General features: G+C 42.5%; 1 protein-coding gene across 1 annotated transcript in view; it reads right to left on the reverse strand.

Moving 5' to 3' along the window:
• LOC146809830 (uncharacterized) overlaps window positions 1-17,589 on the reverse strand; it is a 38,950-nt gene extending 21,361 nt beyond the window's left edge. Inside the window, exon 1 of the mRNA XM_085614912.1 lies at window positions 17,457-17,589. Within this exon, the coding sequence (XP_085471038.1) occupies window positions 17,457-17,589 (133 nt within the window). The remainder of the gene's footprint in view (window positions 1-17,456) is intronic.
• Between the last annotated feature and the right edge of the window lie 543 nt (window positions 17,590-18,132).

Here is an 18,132-nt window from a genome sequence, read left to right on the forward strand (position 1 = left end):
GCTGAACAGAATTACTAGAAATTTGGCAGAGAGGTAGTCCCTAGGTCAAGGAAGTGCCTTTTGTAGGTTTGGTGTAAATCTGTTCAGTAGATTCTGAGAAAATAGCCTTTAAATCAATATATATATCTGAGCCCGCTTACGGTACGCTTACCGTACGCTTACCGTACGCGTACGGTGGCGTGCGCGAGCGCGATTCTGATTGGCTCTTAGATCTTAGTAAACATTCGAATCGGCCGAAACCAGGAAGCGGCGTCCGCCATTTTGTCTCTCGCACTGAGTGTTATTTATCAAACATGATGCCCAAAAACATGTTACGGGGCTGTTTTGACAACTCCCTCCCACACAGTCATGTTGAGGGAGTCCCCAAACATCCCCCAAGAGCAAAAACGTTTTTTTTTTTTTTTCGGCAATTTCGGCGAGTACGGTTAAAAAAAAAATAAAAAAAAAAAACACTATCCACACTTACCCCACCCCCTGTGTTTTTGGTGGCCGCAGGCCACCAAATGTACAGGGCTTATTAGACCTGTGAAAAAAAACTAAATTTTGGCAACATGAAATTATAAAATCGAAATAAAAAAAACACTATCCACATTGACCCCACCCCCTGTGCTTTTGGTGGCCGAAGGCCACCAAATGTACAGGGCATATTAAAGTTGCTAAAAACCGTGCACGGAACGAACTGCGTTAAGTGGGCGCGCACGCCTCGAATGGCGTAAAGTAACTTAGCATTTAAAAAACCGTACAAATTCACTGAAAAAACCATAGGTTTCACACACGTTATAGTTAGGAATTAGCATTTAAAAAACCTTGCAAATTCACTGAAAGAACCATAGGTTTCACACATGTTATAGTTAGCGGAAATTTTACTGATAAAAAACCAATGAAATTGCCCCGTTATAGTTAGTGCTGGCAACTATAACTCACGCGACCGCAATCTTCTGCTGATGACATATGTGTCTTTATAAAAAAAAATATTTGTAATATATGTATAGCTAAAAATGTATGGAAGAAGACATGGGCAAATAAGTGTCTAAATACAGTATTAGCATCAGCAGAGGATTGCGGTCGCGTGAGTTATAGTTGCCAGCACTAACTATAACGGGGCAATTTCATTGGTTTTTTATCAGTAAAATTTCCGCTAACTATAACATGTGTGAAACCTATGGTTTTTTCAGTGAATATATATATATATATATATATATATATATTCACTGAATGTTTCAGGCATGTTATAGTTAGGAATTAGCATTTAAAAAAAACCTTAGAAATTCACTGATAAAGGCGTTATAGTTAGCTGGAAATTTCACTCGTACAAAACCATTGAAATTCCCCCGTTATAGTTAGTCATTTGAGATGTCATCAGTGATGTCACTGACCATGAGTGATGTAATATGTGACGTCATCAGCAGTGCATTGCGGGCGCGCGAGTCATAGTTAGCTGAACTAACTATAACAGGGGAATTTCAATGGTTTTGTACGAGTGAAAAGTCCAGCTAACTATAACGCCCCTGAAACCTATGGTTTTTTCAGTGAATTTCTAATGTTTTTTAAATGCTAATTCCTAACTATAACGTGCCTGAAACCTATGCTTTTTTCAGTGAATTTCAAAGGTTTTTTAAATGCTTATTTCTAACTTTGCCTACTGAGATAGGATATGTGAAGAAAGAAGAAAAAACGCATAGAAAAAAAAAAAAAAGAAATGCAGAAAGAAGCAACAGAAGTCCTCAAAGAAGAAGAAAAGTGCAGGAAGAAGGAGAACATGAAGAAAGAACAAACAGAAGAGCAGAAAGAAGCCTTGTTGCAAAATCATCCTGTACCCTCAACTTTTTCAGACGGATACTGGTGGTAACTGAGTCTGACTAACCAGTCCTAGAGCCAGTGCTATGTTAAAAGACACTCATAATACAGTGAAAACACCTACATACACTAGGGAACACTATGCGTTGGGGTCCCCCTGTGATTAGCATGCCCTCCTCTGTAAGCCCCTAATATATAATAGGGCAGGGGGATTAAAACTACCTCTTAAAACGCGCCACAGGGCGTGTTTGCACACATCACCTCAGGCCCCATCCCCTCCCTTCCCTGTGGCCGTTCTAAGTTGAGAGATTAAGTCCCCTTGAATCCTAAGGGTCCCTAGGGTCAAACTAGCCCACTAGGTACCTCCAGTAAGCGCCACAGAGCTGCGTTGCAGAGAGGTGTAAAAAGGGGCGTGGCCTCAGAACACCTGTCTACAACGCAGCTCCCTGGCGCATACTGGAGATACCTGTTGGGCTAGTTGGCCCTCAGGGACCTTCAGTATTGAAGAGGAATGAATTCCCCAACTTACAACTGGCCAGGGGACGCGTTTGCAGAGTGCTGCAAGGAGGGGGCGTGGCCTCCGGCGCGATGCCGGTCTTATATTTATTTTATTTTTTTAAGAAGGGGGGCTGTGTGGCCCCCCTTCGTTTTCTAATTTATTGGCCCCTGGGACCCCAACCCACAGGGCCTGCCCCCTAATTTTTTGGGGGGAAAATCATTTGGAAGGGGGCCACATGGCCTCCCTCCCAAGGCCTTAATCGGCCGCAGGGACCCCATCCCCCAGGGCCGGCCTTTGTCTTTTATTATTTTAAAAAAATATATATTTATAGAAACACCTAGGACATGCTGGACAAACCGTATGTACCTATCACCATGACGATTTGCGTGATATTCATTAAAAGGCGACTATGCATAAAATGAATCCACGTGGAATGTATTTACACCGCTAGTGAAGCTCTGACGTGTCTGACGCCCTACCGTGCCTAATTCCAGCGCCCCCGCCGGTGGGTACTCTCCAAGTAGACACCCTTGTCGTTTATTTATACAAACATGGGTAGCTATTGATGGACACATTTAATACACACGCACACCAAGCCATTCAAAGGGGATTCGACAAAAATTCGACCAAAGCTTTGCAACAAACCCCCCTCACGGTTAATAAAACACACATCCACTGCCGGATGTGTAATACTTTTTATTTTACTCTCTGGAAAGGAGACGAACCTCACTTGAGAGTCACAGCGTGCTCCTGGCTGAGCCCAATGCTGTGTTACACCCACCAGTGCTTGCCGAGTGCCACACACCTCTGTGTTGTATTCCACCAGCTAGTGCATATGCTATGACACTCTCTAGCCCATGTGCACTGTAACACCACCCTGTGAATATGTCATGCCACACTTGCCTTCGCACGGGTTATATTGCCCCATCTAACGTGCCTTCCTCAATGCCTATGTTATAACGCACAGCGCTATGCCATACATATTACAATCTGGGATCCATATTTTTGTCACAGTGCATATGCAACGTTACACTCCCCAGCACATATTTTATATTACAACTTTAGAGACTAGTTAGGTTACACAACACTGCCCTGTGCATATTACACTCCAAGGCGCATATCGCATAGCAAGCGCTAGTGCCTGTGCTATCTCGCGCTCTCCAATGAATCTATCATTGCGCACAATGTATTGCATATTTTAGCCCCGGTTCATCTTATATCACACTTTTTGGTGCATAGTTTATACCATACACTATATCTAGTTTTTATTTTCAATGGTGCTCTCAGGACTATGGTCTATATAACACTGCGTTCACCTACCCTTTTCACGGGCATTACATTTTGTGATGCGGGGTGGAGGGTCAGGGGGTGTTTCTGCCAAGTGAGCCCGGAGTCACAGTCACAAACGTCCTCTTCTTCCTGAAAAAAAATGAGATTATGCTGCATACTTGTTCATATTTTAAGTAGTTCGCACAGACACACATTTTAAAAACAATAAAGTTCCTAATACCCACCTTCTCTAAACAATTAGCTTGCTTCCCCATCCACCACCTCCCTATCCTCTGTTGTCTGAATCCATGGACTAGCCTCCTCCCTCCTGCCATGCATGGTCTGATGTGCTGCCACTGCCTCCATTTAGCATGATGTACCAGTCCACTCCTCCTGCCCTCCATTGCCCAATTCTATGCTCCATCATTGACCTCCTGCTTAGCCTCTGTGCTTAGCTTGCTGCCACTATTCCCCTTCCCCCTGCCCTCCGATGTCTTTGTGCATGGCCCTGCTCCATCCTTTTTGCCTACCATGTTCCATGGACCTGCCACTCCTATCTACTCTGAGTGTTCTGTTGAGCTGCCACTCCCCTCCCACCTGCCTAGCCTTTTCAGATGACTGTATCCTGTCCCTGCCACCTCCACCCTGCCTGTCCACATGCCATTTTACTGCCACACCCTTCTGCCCTCCCTGGTCTGTTGTGCTGCAACTGCTCCTCCTGCCTGCCCCGCGCGGTCTGTTGTGAGGCTCCTTCCCCTGAATTCTCTTGTCTGTGCCCAGGTCCTGACCCTCCCTTCTATCCTCCATGGTCCTTTGTGCATGCCCCTGCACCCTCCTTCTTGCCCATCATAGCCATTGTGCTGCCACTAACTCTCCCGCTTGCCATGCATGGTCTTCTGTGCTGCCACGGCCCCTCCCACCTTCCCTGTGTAGTCAGCTAGCTGCCCCTGACCCCCTCCGACCTTCCCTCCATGGTCTGTGTGTATGCCATCATAGTCTCACTGTTGCTGTCCATGGTGTGTCTTGTTTCTAGTGCCCATCCTGCCTGACCTCCATGGTCATCTTGCTGCTCCTGCCCTGCCCCCTTGCCCCCAGCCCTCTGTTTCCATGTGCAGACCCCTATTCCCTCCCTCCTGGCTTGTCTGTTCCATTGTAATGCCCCTGATCCATCCCTCCCGCCCTTTATGGTCTGTTATGCTGCAGCTTTCTCTCCTGTCTGTCCATTATGGTCAGCTAGCTACCATTGCCTCTTTCCCCTCTGTTCTCTGTTGTCCATGTGCATGGTCCTGTCCCCTCCCTATTGCTGTCTATGGATTGTTGTGCTGCACTCCCGTCCCGCATGCCCTGTGTGGTGTATTGTGCTGCTGCAAACCCTGATGCCTGCCCTGTAGGGTCAGTTTGGTGAATTTCTCCATGTCCCTCCTGTCCTCTGTTATCCGAAAAAATTTCCCTACGCCAATTCCTCCTGCCTTTCATGATCCAATGTACCATACTTGCGAACATTTTGAACTTGGAAAGAGGGAAATTTTGAAAAAAAACTGGGGTATTGATTTTCCCCTTTGAGTTACATTGAAAAAGAGGACATTGTAGACAGGAGACAGATCAAATAAAGCCCATTTGAGCTTAAAAACATTGGACATTTCCTGGCTGAATCGGGTCTGTAGACATGTATGGTTGTACTACCACTGCCTCTTCCTTCTGCCCACAATGGTCTATTATATTGCCACAGCCTCTCTTGCCAGTCCTGTATTGTTGGTTTGTTGCTATAAGGAAAAGGCTCCCCCTAAGTTAACTAGAAGTCCAAGAGGAGGGGGGAAACAAGGGAAAAACAGTAGAAACCTCTTTCAGGACCTATATTACTTTTACAAAGACCTATACAGGTTCTCTCCTGCCAACAAGGATCTGTGGTTAAAGACACATAAGATACAAAGTTATTTTTACATTTATTTTATTATTTTACCACTTTTTTCAATTTTTTAAATTCATCTTCAAAAAATAGCATCAAGTTCTTTATATACGATGGACATATGTTACAATTAGACCACCAAAGACAAATGTCTTATTCAAAAATGTAAACACCCCCACCAATTTAAACACAAAAGAAATCTCATCATACTCACTACTCCAAACATACATCAATCATCCTCATAATATTAAAATAACAAAAACATTCAAAAATTGTACAAGGTCCAATGAAATCAAATGGAGAGAAAACAAGCACTTTAATGATTGTTTCTGATGGTACTGAATCTCCTGGGACCTCTCCTCTATAGTGATGGTAGTATTTAGGGTCTTGGCCTACGCGCGTTTCGGTGGAGAACCACCTTCCTCAGGACCAACAATAAGAGGGAATAAACCCTTAAAATGAAGGGGGGGTATCTGTAGAAAATAAATACGATTTAATTTTATGGCAAGAAGAAACATATTTAGTAATACATACGACTTCATATCTCCCAGATGAATCACCAGTACCCATTAATTGTATCACCAATAAGATACTAGACACCCAACGTGTTAGGAAGAGTGAAGCAAATGTGTCTTAGGTATAGAAAAAAGAGAGAAAAAAGAGAAAACCTTCAACCGTGTACAGAGATAGAATTGAGTCACACTAGATCTAAGAAAAGGTTGAAAGCTAATATTCTATAAGTGCCTGAGTAGACTACCTGAAGTGGATACAACCAGTTATTTCAGCTGTGCATGCTGGTCGTTTTGATAGTGTCAAAAACACTTATATTTATCCAGTTCCCACTGAGGCCAGTCTAGTTCTAAATGGTAAAACAATATAAGAAACCTCTCATTTGGGTTCACAAACTTATTTAGACTAGAGATCACGAGGACATGCTTACCCTGTTTTATTTATTAGGATAGAAAAGTGTACTGGCCAGTCTACAATTAATAAGAGCAGCAGCCTCTGTCAATTTCCAATGGGGTAAGTTGATGGGCTGTGTGTAGAGCGATTCAATATCACAACAGCTAGACAAAAAAAGGGAAAACATCTAGTGAGTTCATAGATATTAGTGTCAGGGGCTAAACACACAGGTAGTTATTAAAAAGAGTAGCAGTATGAACCTTTGTTGTAGCTCACTGAATGGAATAATAATAATGTGACATTGAGGTATACAGAATTTAGAAAAAGGTTCCAAACAAACCTATTTACATCCCAGCCATCATCAACATTGTCTAAAAAAGCGGCCAGGCCACGCTGAGAATCTACGAGGGTAACATAACTTCGACAGATAAAGTTTGATTGGCAAACAATATATCGTATTAATGGGACAATGTTTAGTAAAGCAATGGTGACACGAAATCAGGCTGCATAATATGAAATGGTAGTCCTATAGTTATATAACAATCACCTTTTTCAAATATATTATATTATATATAATATATTTCTCACCAATATATTGTTTTACCATTTAGAAATAGACTGGCCTCAGTCATAACGTTTTTTAATGTAATTGAGTAAATATAATTTTTATCAAATATTTTTGGTGTAGATCGGTACTTTCATGGGTAAGGAAAAATAGACAGACTATTAGTCTATGGTTTTTACTCCCAATCCTGTGATATCTAATACGCAAGTCTGAAACCACTGATTCACTAAAAAGTTTATAAATTACTGCACATATAAACACCTCTCTAATGTCATTAATGATATCAGTGTAAATATATTTACAAGCATATATAAACCACCTTATATCTTTTTTCTAAAAATGTACCCATTTTACCAGTTTTGCGAATACACATATTTATGGGCCACATTTGCGAATTCACTCAACAGCACACCCAAATCTTGCCTTCTAATTGGATACATTAAGACCCCACCCTTCTACATGGAAAATCACCCCCAAAAACAGTAACTTCTCCAGTGAAGTATCTAGAAGGAGGATTGAGAACTAGCAGTGCTTTGCTTTTACACAATGGCTGAAGCTACATATCCGTCCAGGATGAGCATCCACAACCAGTTAAGGATGAAGAGGAAGACACACCAATTAGCAGAAAAGAAAGAGATGTGTGGAAGCCCTTTACTATACCTCTGGTAACAGCACAATATGTGCAGTGTAATATTTGCAATAAGCAGCTATCCAGAGGCACTGCAAAGAAGTATTCACATGTGGAAGCACAGAAAAACAATTTATCTCCTGGGACTAGAGGTACACCTCTTTAGAGCATCAAACCAGGGTAGACAAAGCAATTATGTGGGCATGTATAGGGGCAGCCTAGAAGGCCATGGCTGCCAATTGGAAGTAGAAAGAGGCTCCAGTTTTGGCACAATGGCATTCGCGCCTGTGGAGAATACTCACGATGGAGCAGATGTTTGATATCTTCAGAGATGAATATAAGAGTTTTGAGTATAAATGGGGCCCTCTGGTGTCCTATCTTCCATAGGGGCTCCTGCTGGCGGTGTGCCCACCCATGTTGAGAGGACTACACTTATTCCAGATTTAAGATCTATAGAAGGGTGAGCATAGACTGCATTCATCAACAGAAGGAAGGGAACAACCTAGAGGCCACATGAGAAGAATCCACTCCACATGCCGGAGTAGAGCAGTAAGCAGGGACTAGACGGTATTGCTTCTCCACCACAGGGGGGGAGGGGAGGGAGTTTTGAAAGTTGTAAAAAGTTCATTTCAATGTGTCATTGGCTTATTTTATGCAACAGATGGTGATAATTCCAGCACTGTAAGGCACTGAGAATGATTTAGCGGGGAGGGGGGGCTAGCAGGATTATCTATTTGGCAACTGGCCTTGATTGTATGGAAATAAATCAAAACGTTATATCAATAAACAGAAGTTTGACAAAAAAGACCCTTTTAGGGAAAAACTGTTCTTGATACAACCACCATCTACTCAAACAAAGAGCTAACTCTGTATTTTTAATGTTTCAGTGACTGTATCATTGTGAGTGGGTATGTCAGTGTGTGCATAAGTGTATCCTTGGGTGTGTTTGTGTATGCATTAGTGAGTGCCAGGGTGTGTCAGCATATGCATCAGTGTGTGCCTGGGTATGTCAGTGTATTATATTTGGCTGGGTGTGTCAGTGTCTGCAGTGGTGTATGCCTGGGCATGTCAGTGTCTGTATTTTTAAGTCCCAGGGTGTACAAGTGTGTACATCATTGTGTGCCTGGTTGTGTCAGTGTATACCTCAGAGTCTGCCTGGGGTGTGTTAGTGTATGCATTACTGTATGCCTGGATGTGTTAGTGTATGTATCAGTGTGTACCTGGGTGTTTTAACATATGCAAGAATGTGCGCCTGCGTATGTTAGTGTATACGTGAATGTGTGCCTGGGTGTGTTAGTGTATGCATCATATGTGCCTGGGTGTGTTGGCATATGAATCAGTGTGAGCATGGGTATGCCAGTCTATGCCTCAGTGTGTGCATGAGTGAATTAATGGATGCATTACTGTTTGGCTGGTTGTGTCTGTGTCTACATTGCTTTATGCCTGGGTTTGTCAGAGTCTGTATTGTATGAAGACAATCTATGTCTCAGTGTATGCATCCTTGTATGCCTGGGTGTCTCACTGGATGCATTAGTGTTCAGATAAGTGTGTCAGTGTCTGCATTGCTGAATGCCTGGGTGTGCCAGTGTCTGCATTGGTAAGTCTCTGGGTGTCTCACTGTATGAATCAGTGTTTGTCTGGGTTTGTAGATGCATTAATGTTTGGCTGGGTGTTTCAGTGTCTGCATTGCAGTATGCCTGGGTGTGTCAGTGTCTTCACAAGTCCCAGGGACTGTCAGTGTGTGCATCAGTGAGTGCCTGGTGTGTTATAGAGGGGAACAACCTTTACAACGCAACTTTTACAACGCACTACACTTACAACGCATTTTTTACAACGCAACATCCATTACAACGCATGCCATTACATCGCAGGACACTACAACGCATTTTTAAAAACTACCTTTACAACGCATTCCATTACATCGCATACTACCTTTACAACGCATACCATGACAACGCATAATATTATATTAAAACCCCTACACTATCCAACACTTACCCTACTGTTGCACCCCCTGGAGTTAGAATAGTAATTTTTACCCCTATACTATCCAACACTTACCCTACTGTTGCACCCCCTGGAGTTAGAATAGTAATTTTTACCCCTATACTATCCAACACTTACCCTACTGTTGCACCCCCTGGAGTTAGAATAGTCATTTTTACCCCTATACTATCCAACACTTACCCTACTGTTGCACCCCCTGGAGTTAGAATAGTAATTTTTACCCCTATACTATCCAACACTTTCCCCACTGTTGCACCCCCTGGAGTTAGAATAGTAATTTTTACCCCTATACTATCCAACACTTACCCTACTGTTGCACCCCCTGGAGTTAGAATAGTAATTTTTACCCCTATACTATCCAACACTTTCCCTACTGTTGCACCCCCTGGAGTTAGAATAGTAATTTTTACCCCTATACTATCCAACACTTGCCCTACTGTTGCACCCCCTGGAGTTAGAATAGTAATTTTTACCCCTATACTATCCAACACTTACCCTACTGTTGCACCCCCTGGAGTAAGAATAGTAATGTTTACCCCTATACTATCCAACACTTACCCTACTGTTGCACCCCCTGGAGTTAGAATAGTAATTTTTACCCCCATACTATCCAACACTTGCCCTACTGTTGCACCCCCTGGAGTTAGAATAGTAAATTTACCCCTATACTATCCAACACTTACCCTACTGTTGCACCCCCTGGAGTAAGATTAGTAATTTTTACCCCTATACTATCCAATACTTACCTTAAATGCAATGTAATATTATGCGTTGTAATGGTATGCGTTGTAAAGGTAGTATGCGATGTAATGGAATGCGTTGTAAAGGTAGTTTTTAAAAATGCGTTGTAGTGTCCTGCGATGTAATGGCATGCGTTGTAGTGGATGTTGCGTTGTAAAAAATGCGTTGTAAGTGCATGCGTTGTAACGACGTACATCCGTTATAGAATACCTGGGTGTGTTAGTATCTGTATTGGTATGTCCATGGGTTTGTTAGTGTATGCATAAGTGTGTGTTTTGTTGGGTGTCGATTTAGATACCGTATATAGGTTACCCAATTTATGTCTTTATATAGGCACAATTCGCATTGCCCATATTTAGGCATAGAAATCCTACCCTTATTTAGGCATTATCCATGCTAACCAAATACAGGCATGGCCACCTTCATCTGTACATCTACGTCACAATGAGTACTTGGAAAACCAGACTCTTAAGCCTTTAGGACTGCCCCTTGCTTGGATATTGATTTCTCCAAGAACTCATTTATTATGCATGAACATCTATTCCTTAGGGGTTCATTCATGACGTTCTTCTGCCTTACTTTTACGTCAATACTGGCATTCCTAAACACCTTCAAGGTATAAATATACCTTCACTTACCATGGCAAACCACGGTTCGGCTTCCTACTTGCACAATGCGGCTCGCCACAGCAAGTTTGGAGGGAAGCCAAGCTCCAGCCTGATGCACTGACCAGACGCTGTCATCCTCCTCGCAGAGAATCCAGCTCCAGTGTTTCTGACTCCCCTTGCGGGGTGTTAGAGATCGAGACTCGGAAAGAGATTCCAACCTCACTTATTCTAAGGTATGGAGCGGACTAGAACCTAGAGGGACTTTTGGCAAATCTTGGCAACTATAGCTAAACTAGACTATAGACAAACAGCACCTACTTCTTACCTCATACTACACTTAGGTTAGGTACACTGGGGTAGAACTAGCTAGAAGCGTCAGATGAGTATTACCATTTTAGCCTGTGTTATTTATGTATGTATTTTAATGAATATCTGTCATAGCTATAAACCATGCTATTGCAGTAATATTTTTTCTTATTGCTAACGCTGTATGTATTATACTTCGCATTCTGCCTTACAATTGTAGCAGTTCATATCTCTTGCACAAGAAATACGACTGTTCAATAAACCCTTTTTATTGAAACGCCCGTCTATCTATTTCTGTGTAACTCTGTAGAAACGAAGCATGCACGATTGACTGAGTGAAACTGTTATCTATTGTTATACGATTCTGAGATTGTTCCAATTCTAAGGGAAACAAAGTTGTCATGTTTATGCGGCTGTCAGAAACTAATTCCTTCTTGTTTATTCAAGATGTTTCTAGTGACCTCTGAGTTAGCTGGCACACACAAGTAATTAAGTTTAATGTAATCGATAGAGAAATACTGACCTCAGTCCTATGTCAAAACTATATATTATTCCAATGCGCAGAGCCTATCAGGAATATAGGAACTACACTACAGTCTGAGTGTGTCAGTGTATATGTCAGTGTCTGCCTGGGTGTGTTAGTGTTTGCATTAGTGTGTGTCTGGGTTTGTTAGTGTATGCCCAGTGTGTGCCTGGGTGTTTTAGTGTATGCAATAATGTTTACATGAGTGTGTTAGTGTATATGTGAATGTGTGCCTGGATGTGTTAGCATATGCATCAGTGTGAGCATAGGCATGTAAGTGTATGCATCAGGGTGTGCTTGAGTGTGTTATTGGATGTATTATTGTTTGGCTGGGTGTGTCTGTGTCTGCATTGCTGTATGTCTAGATGTGTCAGTGTCTGTATTGTTATGTCCCTGGATCTCTCAATGTATGCATCAGTTTGTGCATGGGTATCTTATGGGATGCATTAGTGTTTTGCTTGAATTCTCAGTGACTTTATTGGTGCACAGTTGGGTTTGTCAGTCAATGTTTCGATATGCTTCGAGGTGTGTAAGTGACTCTATCGGTGTGAGCCTGTGCGTGTTAGTACCTCCATATGTGTGTAGCTGGGTGTGTGAGTTGCTGTATTGATGTGTGCCTCAGTGTGTTAGTAACTGTATCAATCTGTCCTTGGATGTGCATCCTTAAAATCTAAAGCTAGGAAGCAACACTGCAGGAACTAATTAGTACAGTACATTTCTCCAATAGATGGTGCCATAGATCTGCATAGAAAGAAAATACAGAAATATTTATACGTTTTACAATTAATAGAATTACAAAAGTCGCTTACAATTTCAACAATGAATAAATACATAATTCTAAGAAATTACTAGACATTTCTCATACTGTAAAGGTATATATTAATATAAATAAGCATTTCATTTTTCCTTATTTACTGTTCTCAGCTTCTTTAATCATGCACCATAAACGAAAAAAGAAAAAGAAACCTGCACACTAGCTCATTGCACTTAAGGAACACTGTGCATTGCACTCACTACAAATAAATACACAAACATGACACAACTTATTTAACTATTTGCAAATACAGTTTTGTGCACAACCACTTTAAACACATGCAGCTACATATCTACACCAGCAAGCACAAAAGAAAGTGAAGTCTGCAAGCATTTTACAATACCTTCAGGGGAAAAGAAGATTACCTCTCTAAATTTGTGCAGTGTAATATTTGCAGCATACTGTTACCCAGCAACAGAGCAAAGAAGTACTTACATTGAACAAGTTCCAAATGAAACCACTTAAAAACAATTCATGAACGGGTGTACAACTGAATGATGCAGGAGATACTAGGTGCAGCAGAATGATACATCTTCTCAGCACTATTGAGAAAACATTCATGATGTGCAGTCGTCATAATACCAGCAGCTTGTGAAGATTTGAGTGAGATGTTTACTCACTGTGCAAAATGCCAAATGTTTGAATGTGCAGGGTTTCTTTTGGAGTGGATGTGTGACAGTGTGTGTCAGTACCTGTGTGAAAGACTGTATTGGTGTGTGAGTTCATGTATGAGAACCTGTATGGTTGTGTTTATGACCCTTAGCTTAATATTTTTATAACTTTACAAGTATATTTTCTTAACATATTAGAATACAATTTAAACCAATCAGTTAACAAAATAACATAACACAACGTATTTTTTTTTTTTTTAGATCACATGTCTATTTTTTTTTTTTTATTTTTTTTTATTTGCAGTTTGAACACATCATTACAAAAAGAATCAGCACAGATACAAATCCAACCAGCACAGAATACAGTACATAAGATTAAGGAAGAAACATAAGAGCAAATTTAAAAACTTGTGACCCTAGCTCGACTGGGTACTGACCATTCCTCTCCATGTTGATATCGGGGCCCACAATCTATTTCCAAAATTCGGCATTTTTTTACTCTTCTGCTCATACAGACATCTCTCGATGTTATGTATGCTCAGCAGTCTAGAGAGCCACATTTGAAAAGAAGGGGCCGATGTATCTTTCCAACCCGCAGAAATTAAAATCCGGAGCACTGCCACAGACATAAAGAGCAGCGCTTCTTCAGCCTGTACCAATTTCTGCTTATGATCACAGCCCAACAACATCAGGGTAGGGGATAGATCGATCTTATGACCTAGCAACCCCTCCCAGAACTTTCCCACTTCCCTCTGTAATGAGGACAGTGAGCTGCAATAAAAGAACATATGCAAGAGATCGGCTTGCCCAGCATTACATCTTGGGCATCTATCATCTACCCTGACCCCCCAAGCGAATAATTTGGCGGGAGAATGATATAAATTAAATACAGTTTTATAATGCTGGGCCCTCAAATTTGTAGATGTAAATACTTTTTTATTCAGGGTGAGGGCCAGATCCAGGTCTACATCAGGGTCCCCCAATTTCAAAGCCAAAGCAGCCTCTGTTTTTTCCATATCATCTTGCAATTCTGCAATTAACTGCTTATAAACCCATTTCATCTTCTTACACCCCCCATTTAACAAGACTATTACGGGGGCATCCTCCATTAGCGAAAGTTTTGGTCTCAGTGCCTTTAATGACCGTGCTACTTGACCATACAAAAACCAATGATTGACTGGGATATCAAACCTTTGTTGAAGGGCATCAAAACCAAGCGGTTCGAGGACAGGATAGACAGGATAGAAATTTGTGTCAGAAGACAAGACCAATGATAAAATCTCAAGTTTGGTAGGGCCAGCCCTCCCCTTTCCCTGGGAAGTGACATATGATTTGTAGAGCGCCTGACCCTACCATACTGCCAAATAAATCTTATAAAAATAGAATCCAAGCTATTAATTAATTTTTCCTCCAAAAATAGGGGTATGGCTCTAAACAAATAAAGGACTCTAGGAAATATTGACATTTTTAAAACATTTACCCTCCCGATCAGAGAAAGATGTAACACGTCTATCCTCTTTAGCTCTTTTTCAATGGATTTCAAGAGTGGGGGATAATTCTCAGCTATTATTTCCTCCACTGAAGCATTGATCTTAATCCCTAGATATGTTGCTGAGTCCACATATCTCGTGTCGCTTTTAACTATATTCCCAGTGCGAATTATTTGGGTTTTGGATTCATTTAAAAGGTAACCCGACCACTTGCCAAACTCCTCTGCTATTACGACCAGGGCCATGAGTGCCTGTTGAGGGTTGGTTGTAATAATTGCCAAGATTTTACTAATGTGGCCATTGCAAACCACCGGACTAATCCAGGGGGACCCTAGTATTTTCTGGATGAGTGGGTCAATGTACAAAGCGAAGAGGATCGGGGAGCCGGGGCAGCCTTGACGGGTGCCTCTCTTTATGACTATCTCCTCAGAGCTCTCTCCCATAACCACCACCCTCGCGACCGGATCTATATACATAGCTTTGAGAGCTCCGATAACTTTCTCCCCGAATCCTCTCCCTACCAGCACACCCCAAAGGAAATCCCAGACGACCCTATCGAAGGCCTTTTCTGTGTCAAGCAGGATCATGGCCATCTCCCCTCCCCCTGCTACCTGGGCATCGAACAGCGCTATTGCTCTTCTAATGTGGTCCGTAGTGCTGCGGCCCGGGATAAACCCATGTTGCCAGGGGGAGAAGAGACCACCAATGATCCTGCCCAACCTCTTCGCCCAAATCTTTGAGTATAACTTAGTGTCCGCATTAATTAGCGAGATTGGGCGGTAGGAGCCTAGTTTATCCCGGGGTTTCCCTTTCTTATGAAAGACTACAATGTTGGTTTCTCGCCAGGAGGCGGGAACCACTCCTGTACACAATATTCCATTAAATAGATCCACTAATAACGGTATAATCACTGGTTCTAAACATTTATAGACCTCCAGAGGGATCCCATCCGGGCCGGCAGCCTTACCAGGGGCTAGCTCGCGCAAAGCCTCGATTATCTCACCCCCACTGATATCCCTGTCCAGTTCATCCTTCTCCAGAATATTGAGGCGGGGACCATTATCCACCACCTCAACCCCCTGATTACCGTCCTGTGTTTCCTCGTCATACAGGTATTGGTAGAAGTTTTTAAAAGCCTGTATTATCTAATTTCCCTGAGTGAATTCCTCCCCATTTTCTTCAAACCGGGAAATAATATTCCTAGCTTTCCCCTGTCTTATTTGCAGTGCTAAAACTCTGCCGGCCTGCTCTCCCGTTTCGTAACGCTTAGCCTTAGATGTTTGATACTCTCCCGAAGCCTTCTGGGTAATCGACTTCTGTAATTCCGCTCTAATTTTCAGCAGTTCGCTCTGACTCTTACTACTGTCCCCTCCCATAATTATATCTCTCATATGCTGTTCTTCTGCATCAGACAGAATACCCATTAACCTCTCCACTTCCCTCTTATCCTCCTTTCTTATCCTGGCCCCGAAACTTATAGATTCCCCCCTTAAAGCGGCTTTGAATGACTGCCAAACGCCATTCATAGAAGTGCTAAACCTGTTGGCTGCAAAAAACTCATCTACCCATTTCAACAAATGCCCGGTGAATCTTATATCCGCCAATAAACGCCTCTCAAATGTCCACCTGGTCCTGACCCTATCAGGTCCAGATATTTCATAAGACAATATCAAAGGATTGTGGTCAGACAATAATTTCGGGAGTTTCGTTATTCCTACTCTGTTTATTTCAGTAGAAGAAATAAAAAAATAGTCCAACTTAGTGTACTTCTGAAAAGGACTTGAAAAATATGTAAAACCAGGCTTTAACGGTTCTTTTGCACCCCATACATCCTTCAACCCATGGGAGTTGATAAGGGCTTTTATTGCCCTGAAAACTCTTGGTTTTCGACCCTGATACACAACAGAGTCACTCCAGTCAGAGGAAATATTTAAATCTCCACACATTATTATGGGGGTTGACCAGGTAGCTAGCTCTAGTTCTAGGATGTCGAAAAGCTCCGGATCATCTTCATTTGACCCATACACTACGCAAAGTGTCAGGCCCCTTTCGAATTCCACCAAAACCCATCTACCATTGCTATTCGCCTTAGTCCCCCTGATCCATCCCAATTTTTTAAAAAATAAAATCGCAACTCCCCTGTTTGTTGAAGATTGGGTAGAACAAGCCACCAACTCAAAACCGCTGAAAGACATAAGGCCCCTTTTAGACCAAGGAAGGTGAGTCTCCTGAAGACAGAGAATATCGATTCTATTATTCTTAACAAAGTGAGCCAGCCTTAGACGTTTCCTCCAGTCGTTTAACCCACCTATGTTGACAGAGCAAACCCTAATGCATGCCATCTTGACGCACTATTTGGACGCAGCAATAAACCTGCTCTTTAGACTCCTTCGGAATCCCTAAAACCATAATCTGACTAAAAAAATAAACAAGATGAGACAAACTGCAATTTTTTCCCTTATTTTTTCGCCCCTTGACCCCCAAACCCTTACCTCCCTTCCTCCCGCCCCGATCTCCCTCCCTTCCAGTGTGAACCCCTCCCCTTTCGCTGTCCCTCACCCAAACACTCCTTGGTGAAGCGCTCAGACCTAGTCTGTGCATATGATGGAGCTGCAGTGAGCAAGTGAGGACAGGCACTGAAAAAACAAAGTAAATGGTACCCTTTAAAGCCCCTTGACTTATTTTACATATTTGCTCCTATCAGAATGACTAAGAACGCAACCACACCCAATTCCTGTGAGATTATTTTACACCCCATATCCAATCCACAAACTAGTCCACCTTCTTGCCCAGCGAGACCAGATACTCCTTGGCTTTAATTTCTGACGAGAAAAAGAGAGTCCTCCCTTCGTTGATCACTTTTAACTGAGCCGGATTTATAAGATAGGCTTGAATCCTCTTCTCCTGAAACGGTTTAATCATTTCCCTCAATCGCCATCTTCTCTCCACAGTCGCGTGGCAGTAATCAGGGCGGACAAAGAAGGAAAACCCGTCGCCGCTCCTCCTAGCATCCGGTCTGGCCTTTTCTGCAATGGACTGTCTCAATATGAAGTTGCCAAAAAATATCAGTACTGCTCTGGGCTTATCCCCTTCTTTAGCATTGGACCGAATCTTGAAGGGGCGCGGTGGACTCGTTGTATTTCAATAGACCAATTCCAGCTTGAAAGCTCTGGAAATGCTTGCTCAAAAAGCTTGATGATAAAAGCCCTAATGTCCGAACCTTCCACCCCCTCCGGGATCCCCAAGACCCTCAAGTTATTCCTGCGGAGCCTGTTCTCCATCTCCTCCATTTTCCACTGTAAGTCCACAACCTGGGAGCATTGGGCATTGACTTTGCTAGTAGCCGCGGCTACCTCAGCCTCCGTGGATACCACCCGCTCTTCCAGATTGGAAACTCTGTCCGCCGTATTGGTGCAAACTTTCAATAGCTTCCTTACCACTCCCTGCATCTTCCTCATTGCGGCC

This window comes from Triturus cristatus, chromosome 7 (genome assembly GCF_964204655.1).
Source record: "Triturus cristatus chromosome 7, aTriCri1.1, whole genome shotgun sequence".
Lineage (NCBI taxonomy): Eukaryota > Metazoa > Chordata > Amphibia > Caudata > Salamandridae > Triturus > Triturus cristatus.